The 18,796-nt window shown below is 33.6% G+C and overlaps 1 protein-coding gene across 1 annotated transcript; it reads right to left on the bottom strand.

Annotated features, from left to right (window-relative positions):
* Positions 1-5,955: 5,955 nt before the first annotated feature.
* Positions 5,956-6,333, bottom strand: LOC122296667 (precursor of CEP11-like). The gene has a single exon (XM_043106470.1). The coding sequence runs from the start codon at positions 6,331-6,333 to the stop codon at positions 5,956-5,958; it is 378 nt and encodes a 125-aa protein (XP_042962404.1).
* Between the last annotated feature and the right edge of the window lie 12,463 nt (positions 6,334-18,796).

Raw genomic sequence — 18,796 nt, 5'->3', positions numbered from 1 at the left:
TATCATATGGCGTCGTGAATGATTTTAAGGACAATGTTAGGGTATACATTTGGATATACACACTAATTAATGCAAATGAATTTCTTTTTTTTTTAAATATATTTTTAATATTTTTAATTATTAAAAAAATAAAAAATAAAAATAAAAATATATAAATAAGTATATTTAATATACATATTTAAGGGTTATATTATCATTTTCTTAATTTTAATAATATGACAACACGATAAGATGAGAATATCATATATTTTTAGTATCTTATCTAATAATTGTCCTTGATTACTATCGTACAATTTTTATGTATGTATATATTGAGAGAAATGATAGAGGCATCGAAGAAGTGTGTACTTTTTTTTTATCGATTTTTTAAAATTTTTTTACTTAATTATTAAAGAAATATTACTAATTTTATATTTTTTTAAATATTTAAATGGATTTTAAAAATGTTTAAAAAAAATAGAAACAATAATAAATAAATAAAAAAGTTTACACTATTAAGTAGAAAAAATGTGTAAAAGGCCTTACCACCATCACTCCTATATATGAATCAGGAGTATTGTGATGTTTTTGCTAATTTGAGTTCAATCGAAACTAAGGTCTGATTTGGTTATTAAATATTAAATTATTTTATCTAATTATTATAATATTTTTAAATTTTTATATAAAATATAATAAATAATTTTTTAAAAAATTTTAAAATAAAATTAATATTAAAAATTATATTATAATAATATTTTATTTAATTTTTAATAAAATATTTCATCTCATCTCATTTTAATATAATCTTAAATTATTGTTCAGCTACTTTTCCATTCGGTAATTTGCTTTTTCCAATCACAATCAATTGACTCTTCTCTTTCTTTTATGCATTTCTCACATGCTCAAGGAATATTAATAATATATCGTTAATTTTCCGGCCAGTGGTACTACTCTCCTCACCATGGATGCTCACTATGAGCACAGACCTTATTTTGGCAAGAAAGAAACTTCATTTGCAAAAATAATTTATAAAAATCGATTTATAAATTGTCATGACATGATGTCCTATATTGTATATTAAATTATAGTAAAATTCTTTATATCGTAAGTGAATCTAATATATAAAATCATGCTATATTAGCTTTTAATTTTGTAATTTTATTTTATTTATTAAATTTCTTTGTAATTCTAACACTACTATTTAAAAAATAAGATTTAATAATATTTTTCTCGAGTAAGTAATCAATCTTTTACGTCAATTATGGTTTAAGAAATGAGTTTTGCTATATACAAACACAGTCGTATATTAATCTGTTTATCTGATTCATTCATATTTAAAATTTAAAACAAATATATTTTTTTTTAAAGAAAGAAACTTTATATGAAAGCCAGCCCATGGACTTGCAGGCAGCTACTTGGACGGTTGCCAAAGAAGTAAGGCTTCCATCCCACATGAAATGAAAAAAAAAAAAGAAAGGATGTAAAAGAAATTTTTAACATCTAGCACCTAGGAGATCAGGAATCGATCTATATAAAATAGTGAGTTTAGAACCTATCCATTAGGAATTTATGTGCTACAACAAATCCAATTAGATAGAAACATGCATGATCCAAATTAAACTAGCCAATGACAACTAGGAATCTTCAAAACAAGCTTCATCTTCATCTTCATCTTCTCTCACACCCCTCTGATTTCCATCTACTCTGTTATTGTTCTTTATTATTTTATTATTTCTCTTCTTCTTCTTCTTCTTCTACTTCATACTTCCTAAGAGAAATCACATAACCATGTTTGTTTGTTGACCATGATGCAAGCCATGACAAAGATGGATGATTGCGTCGACTTGATCGGATTTGGCCACGATAGAGATGAAAATATAGACAAGCAATAGAACATATCTCCAAGTTCGCACTAGATACCTGGCATCAATGTCGTGAGTCTAAGATTGAGCTTTATGATATTGGATGTTTCTACCATTGGCTCGAGTGAACCTTGTCTCGACACTTCACTCGATAGTCTGCTTGAGTGAACGATAAATAGATGGTTCGCTCTACCTCTTGCTTGACAATCTACTTGAGCTAACGGTAGGCAAATTATTCGCTTGACACCTCACTCGAGTGAATGTTAGGAAACTATAAAAATGTGGTGCCCCATGATTTCGGCAGCAAAAAAGGGTAGTTTGGCTGCAAACCTTTGTCTCAGATAAAAAAAAGTGGGTAGTGCCAAGTGGCATCAAAGGATTTATCAAATGTTAAAGGGAATTACTTATTTTCTTGGAAAATGTAATAAGCTTTAAACAACGGAAATGAAAATCTACGTTTACTTACATAAGCATGAACAAGAGACTCAAAGATATTAATAATAAATGTAAAATTCTGAAATGGACTCAGTTAATTAGCATTTTGTAACCCACATGTTCATGCATTGCAGTTCCCGCATGTCTCCTTTGCCAATTTTATCCAGTTAATTTCCTAAGGTTGCATGTATGCAACAGTACATTTTGCCTCAAGTTTAGGGGTATCCCGTATCCATACTAAAACAAAATTCTTAGTTCAGATATTCTTAGAAAGCCTTCTATCTTGGCTACATTAACAATCCTTTCCATCATGTAGCCTTTACTAAATGATCCTCATGATTGTCAAAGAAGATCATCACCATCATTGATGCTACAAGGTAAATTTTTGAGTTCTTTTCCCTTCCTCCAAACTTCTAGTTCTTTTCCCTTCTTCCAAACTTCTAGAGATTACTATCCTCCTCAGTATGCATTTATTTAATTAGATGTGAATTAAATATTTCACAGATAGCAGCTAGAGCTCGCACAATCCCAATATTAATGGAGAAGGAAATTATATTAAAATTTGAAATTCAACAGCAATACAGTATTGATTTATGTCTAAGAGAACTTATTTTGGGCCCACATTTTTCTTTGGCACATGCATGTAGTAGCTTCCCATGTTCATTAGTATCGGCTTCATGTCGTTGTGATATATTGAAATTACTTTCATAGAAGATGTAAAATTAGTATATTTTCAAAGGTTTCATTTGAGAATATTTTTATAGCTTAGACAAAGGTTTGTAGCCAAACTACCCTCTTTTGCTACCCAAATCATGGGACACCACAAATGACAAATCATGATACTTTCACTACACTACCTTTTGAGGAGGTTGAGCAACCCCATATTAACTAAAATCAGATAAAACCCACTTTCACGAACTCTCAGATGTATATCACCTAAAACAACATTTGACAAAGCTTCCCCCCAAATCAATTCTAAACCAGTGTCTAAAAACTGATCCAAGCCCACCCTTCAACATCAAAGTCCCTAATGTAGATAAAGCACTGCAATTCGTAACAGATTCATAATGAATTCATAACAGATTCACAATCAATCATGGAAAATATCCAAAAAAAAAAAAAAAGAAGTGAACTTACCTAAACACACAGGAACTCCAAATTTATGAAATCAAAACAAACAAAGATGAAGGCAATAGCACTATGCTGAGATGAAATGCTTCCAATATATATAAATAAAATGGGAGGGGAATTAAAAATTGAAAAACATAGACCAATTCATTGAGCAATAGCCCCTCGTTCATGCTTCGGTTGAGATCCCCCGCATACGAGGATGGAACTGAGAGATGGAGATAATTAGGACGAAATAGAGAGTAGAAGAAATAGACAGAGAGAGATAAAGGAGAGAGAGACACACACACACACACACAGAGACGAAGATAGAGAAAGAAACAGGCAGAGGGCTGAGAGACTCACCTCCTCAGTGAGTTGGCGACGGCATTGCAGCAGGCACGACTTGGGAATGGCGGCAGCAAACTCACAGAGAATAGAGAGGAGTATCAAACTGGGGGAAAAGAAAAAAAGAGGGAGAAGGAAAAGAAAGAATGGGGAATTTGCATAGGATTTTATAATGACATTTTATGGTGGTTGAAACTCATAGCAAATATAGCAAAAACATCGCTGTCAAAGACCCATAACGTGCTATGCCGAGGTTGTATCTTGCGATTTTATTTGTGGCGACATATTATCGCCGAAAATAGTCTTTTTAGCGATGATTTTCTTGCTCTCCAAAAGAAAAACAATGGCTTCTGCTGTCCAATTGTTGCTTGCTGTAATTTTTTTGGCTACAAAAACATCTTTTTCTTATAGTGTACTACAACCGGAAGTGATTGCCCAATTCAGAAAATTCCAACAAATTTACTTACGAGTAGTACAACTACAAGTACTAGCTAGGAAGAAAAGAAGTGTACACATCTACACACACATATATATGAAATGATAGTTAATGGGACCTACATAAAAAAATTATTCTTTTAATGGTATATCCCACTCTTTTTCAAAGCAACCGTATGATATTTGTGCATACTGTATATATAATTACTCTCTCTTTCTATATGTATATATATATCTACTTTGGATGGCAACACATAGTGTCAACGTTGCTATCAATCTCTTTGATATTCCTATATATAGTTGGTCTACTGTTTAGTAAAAGTTTGGTCAAGGCGTATTTTGTTTGATTGTGAAAAGCAGGAGATAGTTTAATTTATTTGATCATCAATCATTAGAACAAAATATTAAGAGTTTACACATAGTTTGGCTTTAATGATTCTATCTTATTATCAATCATTAGAACAGTATTAACCACAATTTAAGTTTCCTTTCATGTATGGTTCTAGGATTAATATAATTGGCATAAATATATACCTAATTAATAAGCTTTATTTAATTAAAATGGTTTACTATAACTATATGTAATAGAGTAATGCTATATACAGTCGTGAAGTGTGCAAAAGTCGCGCAATCGCTTTGAAAAAGAGTAGGATTCACGATTAAAAAGTTGGTTTTTTTTTTCCATATAGGTCCCATATTAAATCACTTTTTTCAAAAAGACTGTATGGTGTTTGTACAACCACGACTGCAAATATTATTTTCTTATGTAATATTGCAAGTTAATTACTTTAAAGGTGCATGCAACCCACAAATTAAGCTCAAATCAAAGGTTCCAATTATGGAATTCATTTTTTAAAAAATTATATTCTCACCATGCGTATTTGATACTTATAACAAGCGAGTCATATGTAATTATGTAATTTGTAAATTACACACCATGCACTTACCATGAGACCCATTATAGGTATTAAAAAAGGATAAAATATAAATACTTTTTAATGTTAGTTAATGTGTTACACTTCTATAAATATTTGAGAAATACTTTAATCAGAAAGAGACTACACGAAAATAATCTCACAACCGATGTGATTTGATGTGATTTATTAAATTATAAAATTATTGTTATTGTAAATAGATCTACTGGATTACATAAAATTACGCCAGTTTACAAAATTATCTTTGTGTTATCTCTTTATAGATGTAGCAATTCTTTATATATTTATAGTCATTGATCGATGTGCATTTTGGTGTGTTAAAAAAAGAGTTTGCAAATAGTTATAATTTTCTTCAAATTTATTAAGATTTTTCACAAATAGAGAAATCAATGAAAACCGAAACTCCAGAAGATCGAGATTTTTTTAGCCATATTCTTTCTAGTACTTAAATACTATAAACACAAATAAATCAATAGAGAATTAAAATAATTAAGATCAATTAAAATTATTTATAAAGAGGCCAACCTCGACCTCTGAAATATATAGAAACATATAATTAACAACACCCAATAATTCAGTTGATTGATACCATATATATATATATGGAATGATTTAGAAATATTACACAACTAGTAGCTAGACGAGGAACTTAAATATATTACACATGAAAAGCATCACGATCGATCGATCGATAAAACCAAACCAAATCCAAATACTTTGCATTAATGCAAAGTAATTCACTTATTTCTCTAAACAAGTAGCTAGCATTAATATTTCACTTATTAATGCTCATGCGAGCAATTATAAGTACGTGCAGTCGACAGACAATAAATTATATATATATATAAATATATCTACAGGTTCGGAATATCTGCGCTTCGAGGCCCTTTCGAATGGCCAGCACCGGGACTGTGTCCTGGATCAGTGGGTCGGAAATCATCAGCATCGCCTGCTTCAACATTGTCAACAGTACCTGAGCGGCCTTCATCAGCAGTACCTGCAGCAGGTTCAGAATCCGCTTCATGCTCTAAAACGTCACGGCTCATGAAGTAGTACTCGTGATTATTGCCGCTGTTATAATCACAAATGGATATTGCATGGTTTTCACATGAATACTGCTTGTTTATTTGTGTCTTTAACTGCCTTCCCTCCATGGAAATAATCTCATTGGAGAAAACTACTAGTGCAAGGAGGAAAGCACTAGTGTAAATGATCTTGAAGCTGGTGGCCATGATTGAAAGAGAAAAGGGATTAATGGTTTTGGGTTTTGTTTCAGAACTGAATTCAAGTGCCAAAGAAGAGATAAAAGCTAATTCAGATCAATGTGCATGCATGCAGATCGTGTGTGTTGGGGAGAGAGAACTTTATATATATAGAGGGGGAGGCTTGGAAGGCAGCAATGGTATCCTGAGGGTATATATAGACCTAGGGTTGGGGGGTTGCAGATTCCATCCATCAATTCTCTTCCAAAATAAAAAGAGGAAAATTTAAACTAAAATGTTACATAGTAAAAGATTCCTATGATGATGTTTGCCAAGTTCTAATGTGAGTAGAGACTGCATGCATGATATCATGAGTATATTCTTTATATATATATATTGCCTGAGGAACTGGGATTCATTTTGCATGTGCTATCACTGACATGCAACTATTCTCCATTCCTCTGCATATACATACATACATACATACACACACACACATGTATATAAATAAATATATATGTATGTATATGATCTTTTACTTTGAAAAAATGTCTAAAGCCAGAAGTAACATCTCCACCCACAAGGCATGATGAGACGTTTTGCCCTTGAATCTCTCTGCTTCAAAGGCTGTACCCCGTCGACTGTTAATTCATCATATTTCACGTGCTAAACCATCTTTGCTTAGTGCTCCAGAAAAACTGAAAGAGATGTATTGGCATAGACCCTCTAACGTATTACATTTCTTGAGCTTCATTGTTTGAATGAAAAATTATCTCTTTATGTTTAAAGTTCTTCGCAGCAATGAGAAGTGGCTAGCTCTATGTTTTCGTCATTAATGTTTTATATTAATTAATTAGTTGCTTACGTATGTACTAGACTGGGGTTATACAAACCTAGTAATTATAACTATATATCAAGTAGAAAGAATAATAATCAACTTCTGCACTACATATATTATTTAAATACCTGCTAGTGCAAGCAATTTGAGCAAGATGCGTCGTCTGGTAATGATGAAAGAATCAAGGTACGATTTGGTGGGCTAGCCTAGCCAGCTTGTTGTGCTCTGAAAACAGAAAAGAAAATAGAAAAAATGGAAAGGAAAATCATGTTTTATGAAGCACTGATCTTCAAAATGCAATATATAGCAGACAGCATGCAGTAGTACCTCTAATTGTCGAGCACTTAAGAAGGCTGAGAACCTCCCAGCAAAAGGAAGAGCTAGCTAGGATCGAAGAGTTAATGAAAACAAAAGTTATCTACCCCCAACTCCAACTCCATGATCTCCGGCCCTCAACTGTGTATGCATGCGTGTGCCCAAGTCCTGAAACATTTTGCTTTGCACTTCACTCTGTTAATTTCTGTGGTGGGCATAGGGCTCCACAAGCACTGACCTCATGTTAGCGGAGGAGCAAGCACTTCACACTCATGGTAACTGGTCCTGCATATAGTTGCAGAAGTAGCGCTTCACACTTCACACTATATGAACTTCATACAGGGCGAGGCCTACCAAAGTCGAAACAAATTACCAATGGCTTAAAGAAAGAGATGATATCACATAAATAATATTATAAAATAGATTTAACGAACCATATGAAATCATATTAATTTATAAATTTATTTTTACAGGATCTATTTATAATTGTAACACTTTAATCTATCTATTTATTTATTTTCACATCCGACGTACCTTTATGTGGCTGGATTTTACACAATTTTAACTAATAGAACTTAATGCATGGAGGCTACAAATTATAATTTCTTTTCATAGCTTGAAAATGTAATGTGTAAGTTTTTATAGAGTGGGATGCAAATTAAAGTACAAAATTCAGATATAATATAATGATATGCAAAATGCATCTATTTTTTAAAAAACAAAATGAGAAAGAATATATATATATATATATATATATATTTATAAAAGTCGCTCTATAAATATATTTTCCTATTCCATAAAGTCATGACAATCACATCATGCAAATATAGTTTAGTTTGTCAAATTGGATTTGGGGATTCCATTCAAAGGATCTGGCCGGTGCATTACTAAAAGAGCAATGGATCTTGACCAAGTGCGCACTAACTTTTGAAGACTTTGTTCTACTAAAAGAAAGGTCTGTAGCTTCTCAAACCCCACTGACATCTGGCCTAGCTAAAGGAATATTGAATATCAAAGATACCCAGCCAGCTAATTGTACCCTCCATTATTTGAAAAGTATTGTAGTTATAAAAAGATTTCACAAATATAAATTTATAAATTAACATTTCATATTATACATTAGATTTATTTTATAATAAAATTAAATATTTTTATAATCTAATATTTAATTATATTAATTTATGAATTTATTTTTATACTATCTTTTTATAATTAAAGTATTTCTCTCATGATTTATGCTGCCGCTCTCTCTCTCTTTAGATCTCTCTATCTCTCTCTGGAATGTCAAAGATAGTTAGGTTGTTTGAAAATTATGGGGTTGGCTCCTCGAGTTAGGGAAGTAACTTCATCTCCCACTCAATGTAGTTGGACCCTAGCTAGAATGTACCTGACCACCTTTGGGTCACTCATAGTGTGGGATAATACTGGGGCTGACAGAGACAAGCATATTCCCCATCTGTTGACTTTTATTAATTCCAGTTTAGGACCTGATTGTGGAATCTTTGGATGGCACCACGCACGTGGGATTCCCTTTTTTTTGTTTTTTTATTTTTGATGTTATTTTTCTAATAGTATACTAATCATGAGTTTTTTTTTTTTTTTAACAGAGTAACTGACTATGTAACGAGGAGTGCTACAAAAGTAATTTTACGGTTTTATATAATTTGTTAAATTTATTTTATAATAAAAATAATTTTATAATTTAACAAATCACGTCAAATCATGTTAATTTATAAAATTATTTTTATATAATTTTAAAATAATATACATTTCAATAGATTTATGTGCGCATCTTTTATCTTTTTTGTTTCCTTAATAAAAATCTTTAGCTTTCTTTATCTCATTTTGTTTTGAAAGAAAACTTTAGTTAATCTCCCCAACCTGGTCCGTTAATTTATAGCCCATGCTGTAATCTAAAATAGCAAATATATATAGAATGTGATTATGATTAACATAATTATATATATATATATATATATATATATCTAAATAAAATGAGTAATTAAATAACATAATATAAGTTGATATGCTCCCATATGGCATGGAACAATAGTGGCCTATCACTATTGATCTTGGTGGTTTACAGTTTGTACGTGTGGGTCATTACCACGTACGAGCAGCTCCCAAACTTTTTCTATGCATGTGGGAGGTTAGATCATACTCATCATGATTGTGAGTCTTGGTAAGTGAAAATGGAGTCACAGGCAATTTATATGTTCCCATATGGCACTTGGCTATTTGCATAGAACAATTGTGATATCTTGTTTTTATGTATATTTTTATTAAATGAGTATTTTAATTAAAATGTTCATTCTTTTATTTTAAATTTATTGAATTTTAATCAGATTTATTTAATTGTGAAATTTATTTTGAGGTGTTTTCTTGATATTAATTATTATTTTGTGTTTAAATTGCTCTTTAATTTAACTTAGTTTATTTTTGGATTTTAAAAATTTGTTGTTAGTTTTACTAGTTATATATTTTATTTTAGCTAAATATTATGTTTAAATTATTTTAGTCAATTTATTGCTTTTAAAATTACTTTCGTTGGATCAATTTCTAGACACTGGATGTGAGGACTGAATCTCATTTTCTTTTCCCCATCTTTAATTTTTCTCTTTTTCTTTTTCTTCTTCCTCTTTCTTCTTTTTCCTTCTTTCTTCTTTTTCTTCCCACTTTTTTCTCTTCCAGTTCTCTCTCCCCACGCGCACCCTCTCTCTCTCTCTCTTCCCTCCCGCCTGTTTTCCTTCATTTGCCCAGATCGCCGCCGCTCGTTGGCGTGGCCATCACCACCCTCACCGTTCGACTCCCTTCCAGTCAGTGAACACCCCTACCAAATCCTAGCCCCATCTAAGCCACTATGAGCTCCTCCAAACCGCAAGGTTTTTCCTCCATTATGCCACCGTCGTTCCACCTCCGACCACCACTTCTTCACCATTTCATTACCAATCCCTTGCCGACCTAACCCACCTATTTCCAACTCTGATCTATCACTGGAGCAACCACCAGGAGTTCAACTCCATTTTGGCCATTTTTCACTTCCACTGTCGTTTTCACCGCCGTCCATTGCCAACCACCACTTCCACTAATTTTATAAACACCTCTAAATCATTCTCTATCAATTTCAAGTTTTGGTTCGCTCCCATTCAAAAGTGGGTATTTTATAACCCACGACCACAATGTATTTTACACTGTTACGTTGCCTTTTCAACACCTTTTACAGCCCCTTGATCATTCAAAAAATATTATATAGCGCTGTAAGTATTTTCCAAACTTTCTTTAAGATTTAAATATATTTTTACTTTAAGAATAAATTGTGATTGGTTGGTTATGCCGAACTGAGTCTGAGGAGTCGAGGATCGGATGGATTTGAAGATAGAGTTATTTTATGTTTGGATGATGTTGGATATTTGTGTCTTGTCATTTACATTGCATGGTACACATAGGAAAGCTATCCCTCATCACGCTTTTATCCTCTGGTTGGCTACCTTGGGAAGGCTCCCTACCAAGGATGTGCTTAGCAAACATGGTATGTCTGTAGATTTGACTTGTATTCTGTGTGGGCAGGAAGAGGAATCTCTTAACTATCTCTTCTTTTCCTGTTCCTTCTAACTCTGAGATGGTATCTTAGATAGAAGGCTTTATTAAAAGATCTAAATTTTCATTTTCTCGTGAAGGGAGTGTAAAGCAACCCCACTAGCAACGATGATTTGCCTAAATTGAAACTGTTTGGGAACCCTTGCACAATTAGAGAACTTCACCCTTTGGTGAAAACAATACCCAAATTTTATTTTTCTCAAGAAGACTAAATGTACATGAATTAAAATGGAAAGGGTGAAAAACTACTAGGATTTTAACATAGTTTTGTAGTGGATAGCAAGGGCCTTAGTGGAGGTGTTGCTTTCTTATGGAAGAATTTGTATAATGCAAGTGTAGGCACATATTCTTATTATCACATCTCACTACAAGTTACTGATAATGCTAGTGGAGGAGCCTGTCTTGTTACTGATTTTTATGGTAACCCTTTGACTACAAAAAGAAAGGATAGTTAGAGAATTTTTAAAGCTCTGAAACCTAAATGGGATGTGACATAGTTATGTATGGGAGACTTTAATGAGATATTAGACCATCACGAAAGGTATATATAGGGATGTTATGAGATCTTTTACCCAGATGGAAGCATTTAGAGAGGTTGTGGAAGAATGTGCATGGCCTAAGTGATTTGGGATTTCAAGGTATTAAATATACTCGAAATAATAGTAGAGAAGGGAGATCATTTACTAAAGAAAGGCTAGATAGGGCATCTGAGAAGTCAAGATAGTATACTTTATTCGAAGGCACCTTAGTTCAAGCCAAGCAGTCCAAAGCTCAAAACATTGCCCTCTTTTGATCTCAGTGAAAAGTAAGCATGATGAAAGGAGTAGAATTAGTGTGTTTAGATATGAAATAAGCTGGGTATGAAGGGAGGACTGTCACTCTTTAATTACTAAAGAACGGAAGAAATATGCTAATCTTCCAATAAGCTTCTGTTTGCTTCCATTGGCCTACAAATATGCAAAGAGAGTTTGATCAAATGGATTAAAGAGGCTATTGGTAAACATAAGGGTCTTGTGAATGAGAAGTATAACCATATGTAGAAACTTCATAATGCTAATAATGGGGATTTGAACAAGGAAATCATAATCTTGCAACAGGAAATGGATAAGCACCTGGAAGAAAAAACTCAAATAGAAGCAAAGAACTAAGTAGAGGTGGTTGAGGAAATGAGATAGGATTACAAAGTTCTATCACATGTGTGCAAATCAGAGGAGAAACGCTAACACCATCAAAAGTTAATAAGGAGAGATTTGAAGTAACAATACAAGAGGAGATCAACTTTCAGTTTCAAAGATTTTACAAAGATCTCTTTGCTACCTCTCAAGTAGAAGGGATTGAAGAATGCCTTAGACATATGGATTCCAAGGTGACTAAAGATATGAAATCTTACTTGTCGAGAAAGTTTATTGCTTAGGAAGGAGAGGAGGCCATTTTTCATATGAATCCTCTTGGTTTCCCAGGTCCAGATGGATTCCTTGCTACTTTTTATTATAACCATTGGAGCATAGTTGGAAAATAAGTATGTGCATCTACTTTATGCTTTTTTAATTCTCATGGTTGGCTGGATGGCATTAATGAAACCTACATTACCTTGATTCCTAAGATAAAATTCTCTTTAAAGGTTTTGAATTCATACCAATTAGCCTTTGTAATGTCATGTATAAAATTACCTAAAAAACATTGGCTAATAGGCTAAAAGGCATTCTCCTCGAGCTTATTTCTCCCACACATAGTGCTTTTGTGCCAAACAGGTTGATTTCTGACAATATATATAATTGTGGCTTTTGAATCTATGCATTCTAAGAACAATAACATGTAAGGAAAATAAGGTTTTATGGTCATAAAACCCGACATGAGCAAGGCTTATGATCCAATAGACGCAACAACAAATCAACTTATTTGCGGTGAAACTAGTCGCCGCAAATAGTATAGTTTTCGCCGCAAAACACATTTCCAGCTAAAATAAGTTGTCCGAAATTCGCCACTAATTTTGAGCCAAGAAATAGTTTTCCCGGCTATAGTGGGTAGTGACAGAAATATTTCAAATATTTCGCCACAAATACTTTTGTCCAACACCTTTTTTTTTTTTTGTGTTTTATTTTTTATTTATTTTTCTTCTCTCCTCTTAATTATATTTATTTTTATCCATTTCAATCAAATGAGCTTCTTTTCCTTCTTCATAGCAAATAAATTATTTCTTTTTCTCACAAATGCTTTAGAATTAATTGAAATTTTATAAATTTCATTTCTAGTAAGTAAAATGTTTTTGGTCCAACAATAAATTTCTCAAAAAAATAAAGTCCGAAAATTACTCATCTAAAATCTATATGCATGTCATCTTTTTAAATTCTCCCAAAGTCTACCTCTCTGACTAATATCTCTCTATGAACTTGTCGTACTTGGCTTGTAGTAACTTGACATTCTCTCATAAGTCATCAAGTTGTCCCTTATAATCTGCAACCTCTTTCTTATGCTTTTCTGCACGTTCAGTTAATTCTGCTATTCGGACACCAGTTGCTTGTCTAGATGACTCGAGAATAACCATCTCGCCGAGCCCCTTTACATACCCTGACCTTTGACCCAAAACTTCCTTGAAAATTGTCACTGCAGCCTCCTTAGTCCGCTTCTTAGGCTCCAACTTAGACATATTTGTAGCCATTTTATCCTATCAACCATTAAAAAATCACACATGTTAGTGCTCATAATATGTACTTATAGAATTAAAAATTATTTGACGATTTTTTCTAAAAAATCACTGGATTTTTTTTAATACTCACATATTGCTCTTCTGTCATGGGAGTTATAAATTTGTCCTTCTTTTTTGACTATCTCACTTCTTTAAAGAAATCGACCACAGTTTCATCATTCCCAGACTTCAAATACAAGCAAAGTACATTCTACTTAGACTGAATATATATAGGAAATCTTAAGGTATCTTTCAACCAAAATGGAGACTTACCCTTATCTCCATTAAACGCACAAATGACCTTCGTCCAACTGTATGATTGTTTTGTTGTTTTTCCCTATTAAATTTATTTCGTTCAGACATTCGCTGCACTCACACGAGACATGATATAAATGAGAAAAATAGAGGTGTCAAGAGGATTATATGACTATTTTAATAAAAAATACCACAAAATGTTAATTAAGTATTGACCGGTAAATTACCTTGAAGTTCTCGCTTGAATATTGAGCGCATAACTTCATCCAAGTGTCTGGTGTCACCCACGATACATTCGTAAGTGCTTATTCATTACTATCATATTGCTTATAGGTTCTATGTAAATCATAGTGAATATGATTAAACTGCTTGCGTAGTGTCTTCGTAACCACATCACGGTGATTCTTTTTGGTCCAATCAAGGATGAAGTCATTCTGGAGACAAACATCAATCAAATTAATTCTATACTCTATTTGAATATGTATGAAATTCAATACTTTTACTTGAACTCTTGAAATCAATTCTTCCTTTTCATTAACTGGTACGTCATGCCAGCTTGCATGACACAAGTCCATATAATGCTTAACCAACCATGTAATTCTTGTAGTAAAAATGAGTGCATTTTCACAACAAGGTGTAGTCTCACCATCCTTTATCCTTAAGGTTATCTTTCCATGTTTTCGCACATTTTCAAATTCTGTGCCTTTTGCTTCTCCTCGCCCACGCTTTCGGCAACGTGGTACTAAGTTCAAAAATCAAAATAACCAACATGTTAAGCATATAATGTAAAACAATATGTAACACTAATACCAATAAAAATTAGATTAATACCAGACGGTTTGTGCTTACTAGCACATCGACTGCTGGCATATCATTCAGGATGACATTGGGTTGCTCAGTTGAGTCATTTCAGCTTGAGAATGCAAAATCTCTAAGCGTAGCAATAGGTACTCTATTTCAAACTTCATTTCTTTCAGATCTACCTCCAATATAACTCACACCGCATGCTCGACCTCTACTTCTACCTCTGCCTCTTTCAATTGTTGACATATTCCTGCAATGACACAGTTAGTATACCAATAAACTTTGCTAAATTTTTTAGAAAATAACAAACTTAATAATTTCAAGCAACTTACACAAAATGATACTAAACTAAAAATAATACTTATATTCAAGAGAAATAAGTGGCTAGTTCATCTCATCCTCCGTCGAGAGACTATCTTTTTCGATGCTACCCTCCAATTTGGCACTATCATTAGAACTGTCTTCACTAGTATCGTTCTTGATAAAATCTTGCTCAAATTGATCCCAATTTGACCTTTGCATTACTGATGTGTCAACATCAACCTGCTCTGGCTCTACATTAGGCCTGTGCATATATATTTGCAGTGGAATGTCATCGCATGGGCACTCACGTAAGCATCGCTAGAATTATCCTCTTAGTATGCATCATTGCTAGAATTAGATGTGTCATCTTCAATAAGGGGTTCTCGTGAAAGGTCATAAACATTTCTATGTATGACCTTTTGCATTACATACCAATCACCACGGATGCTCCGATTTTTCAGGTAAAACACTTGTGAAGCTTGGCACGCCAAAACAAAAGGGTCATCCTTATAAGCTGTACGAGACATATTCACATTAGTAAGATGTTGTTCCACACGTATCCCTCGTTTGAAATCAGAGATTTCAAATCATTCACATTTGAATAAGTAAACACGACGCCAACCCATGTAGCGGACTTCTAAAATGTCTGTTAGTCTACCAAAGAACTCGAGCTTCTCGAATCCTAGTTGTTCATTAATGACCATGACACTTGAGTTTTGGGTGCAACGATGTTTTTCACGATTTGTGGTATGAAATCTTATACCATTGCTTATGCAACCAGAATAGGATGCACCCCAAGGGTCAGGACCACATGCTAGGGCATATAAATCCTCTGAAACTTCTCCAGGATTATCAGCACGCATATTTTGAATCTATCACAAGTTCAAACAAGGAACCATATAAAGTAAACACAATACAAGTTTTGGCGTAAAACAAACATATTAAGAATGAGTTTGCATACATGTGACTTGAACCAGCTTGGAAATTTTGCAACATGAATATTATTAGCATTATCGGGATACTCTTCACTCACCTGCAAGTAATGCTCACTAGACAAAAGGTCAACACCAGTTAATCAACACCAGTAAATCAATATCTTTAGAAACTAAATTGGTAAGTAGTTTGGTTAGTTATTTAAGGTATTTCCCAATCTCTATGCAATTATTAAGAACATACCATCTGCCTTTTATGAAAATGTCATCATCTAATCGATGACGTGATGCAAAACCCATGGGGCGCACCTTTTGTGAAAAAACAGATAGTCCATCTCGTACACCCTCTTCTCCTTCATTAATGTTATGTTCAGGAGGAGTGAATCTGGTCTCAACATCATTGAGGTACATGGAACAAAAATTCAAGCATTCTACATGAATATAGGCCTAAGCTATTGAACCTTCTGGGTAGGCCTTATTCTTAACATATCTCTTGAATTTTTCAAAATACCTCTCGAAAGGGTAGACCCACCTATATTGAACTGGCCCTGCAAGCAGCGCCTCATGTAGCAAATGATAGGGTAAGTGCACCATTATATCGAAGATGGTAGGCGAAAAAATCATCTCCAGTTTGCATAGAATGATAGCGATATTAGCTTGTAGCTTCTCTAAGACATCAATCTTACATGTTCTAGTACACAATTCTTTGAAAAAAGTGCTCAACTCAATTAGTGCCAATCGTACATCTTGGCATAAGTATCCAGAAATTGTAGTAGGAAATAATCTTTGCATAAAAATGTGAAAATCATGACTTTTCAATCCCGAGATTTTGCAATCAGGTATACTAATACATCTGGCGATGTTCGAAGCAAAACCATCTGGGAATTTCACATTGTGCAACCAACTACAGAAACCAATCCACTCAGCTCCATACAGTGTATAACATGCATGTGGCATGCTAATGCGTTGTCCATCCTGAATAAGGTGTAACTACTTCCTTATGTTGAGATTGAAAAGATCACGATGTACATTAGGATGATCTTTAGTTTTCCAAAGATATTCATCAAAGTTCCTATGATGTTGTCACAAATGTTTTTCTCAATGTGCATTACATCTAGATTATGTCTAATCTTTATGGTCGACCAATATGGTAATTGAAAGAAGATACTTTTTTTGGTCCAATTGAACTCCTCTATAGTATGCTTTATTTTTTTTTTTTTTTTTTTTTTACAGCTTTACCAAAATTTGCATAAGGAATATTTTGGAGTTGAATGAGTATATCTTCTCCAGAATACATAGTGGGTGGGTCACGATGCTCTGTATTACCATTAAAAATAGTCTTTTTCTTTCTCCATAGATGGCTCGATGGCAAGAATCAGCAATGACCCATGTAACAATATTTTCGGCTATATGTCAACCACATGGAATCTGCTTGTTCCTTGCATGATGGACATGCCATCTTCCCCTTAGTATTCCACCCGGAAAGGTTTCCATAAGCAGGGAAGTCGTTGATTATCCATAATAATGCTGCATGCAATCGGAAAGTCTTACTGGCCTTTGCATCGTATGTGCCAACACCATTATCCCATAGATCAATCAATCCATCTATCAAAGGCTGAAGATAAACATCAATTTTATTTCCTGGTGATCTTGGTCCAGGAATCAAGAGTGAAGTGATAGAAAATGGATCTTTCATGCATAACCACGAGGGCAGGCCATATGCTATAAAGCTTAGCTAAATTATTAAATGGGTTGAAACCGTCGCTAACTAAACCAAGTCTGACATTTCTTGGATCTTTTGCAAACCAAGCATGCTCTTGATCAAACGGTGGATGGCTTAGAATCCCCTGCTGAATGACTCGTTGATCCCTGTCCCAACGCATATCAACTGCTGTTTTCTGTGACATAAATAATCTTTGCAACCTTTGTTTTAACGGGAAATGTCGTAGACCCTTTTGAGGAATTCGTCTCTTCTTACTTTTGCTGAATTTCCACCTAGAGAGTTTATATTTAGGACATTCATCTTTATCAACGTTTTCCCTCCAATAAAGTACGTAGTCATTCGGACAAACATGTATCTTGTTGTAAGCAAAGCCCAAACTTTTTCCAAATTACGTGACTCTTGATATGAGTTTGGCAAAAGAGTATTGGGAAAAGCTGACTTTAGCAAGTGCAAAAGTATGTCAAAAGATTTTACACTCCAACCACCAAGTGTTTTAATGTGCAGTAACTTGATAGTGAATGATAGTTTAGAATACCTTATACAACCTTCATAAAGAGGATGCCGAGAATTAGCCAACAATTGATTGAAAGTACGAGATGAATTAATATCGATCGATGGTGAACCCTCAGTATGGAAAGACTCAGTTATGGGAACATCAGGAAAGTCCCCAGCTTGAATATCTCGTAATATAACATCAACGTCATCAATGAAGTCATCCTCTTGTTCAAGATCATATAGATCATCATCATCATCATCACTTATGATTAAATCTTCTTCCTCACCATGAAAAATCCACACCGTATAATTCTTGTAAATACTTTTAATGAACAAGTGTCTCTCTACCTGACTTATTGGTCGAAAGTGATTATTTGAACATCGGACACATGGGCAATGGATTGCCTCACTTGTAGCATGAGACCGGGCGAAGGTAAGAAACTCCTTAACTCCTTTAGCATATTCCCTAGATCCAAATCTATCAGTGATTTGCATCCAACTCTTGTCCATCTATGAAACAACTCTTATCATCAGGTTCAACCCTT

This window comes from Carya illinoinensis, chromosome 15 (assembly GCF_018687715.1).
Source record: "Carya illinoinensis cultivar Pawnee chromosome 15, C.illinoinensisPawnee_v1, whole genome shotgun sequence".
Classification (NCBI taxonomy): Eukaryota; Viridiplantae; Streptophyta; class Magnoliopsida; order Fagales; family Juglandaceae; genus Carya; species Carya illinoinensis.
The sequence above is the reverse complement of the archived record's forward strand: the minus strand, read 5'-3'. Positions and strand labels throughout refer to the sequence as shown.

Coding starts and splice junctions, on each gene's coding strand:
- LOC122296667 (XM_043106470.1), bottom strand. CDS start 6,333: ATGGCCACCAGCTTCAAGATCATTTACACTAGTGCTTTCCTCCTTGCA.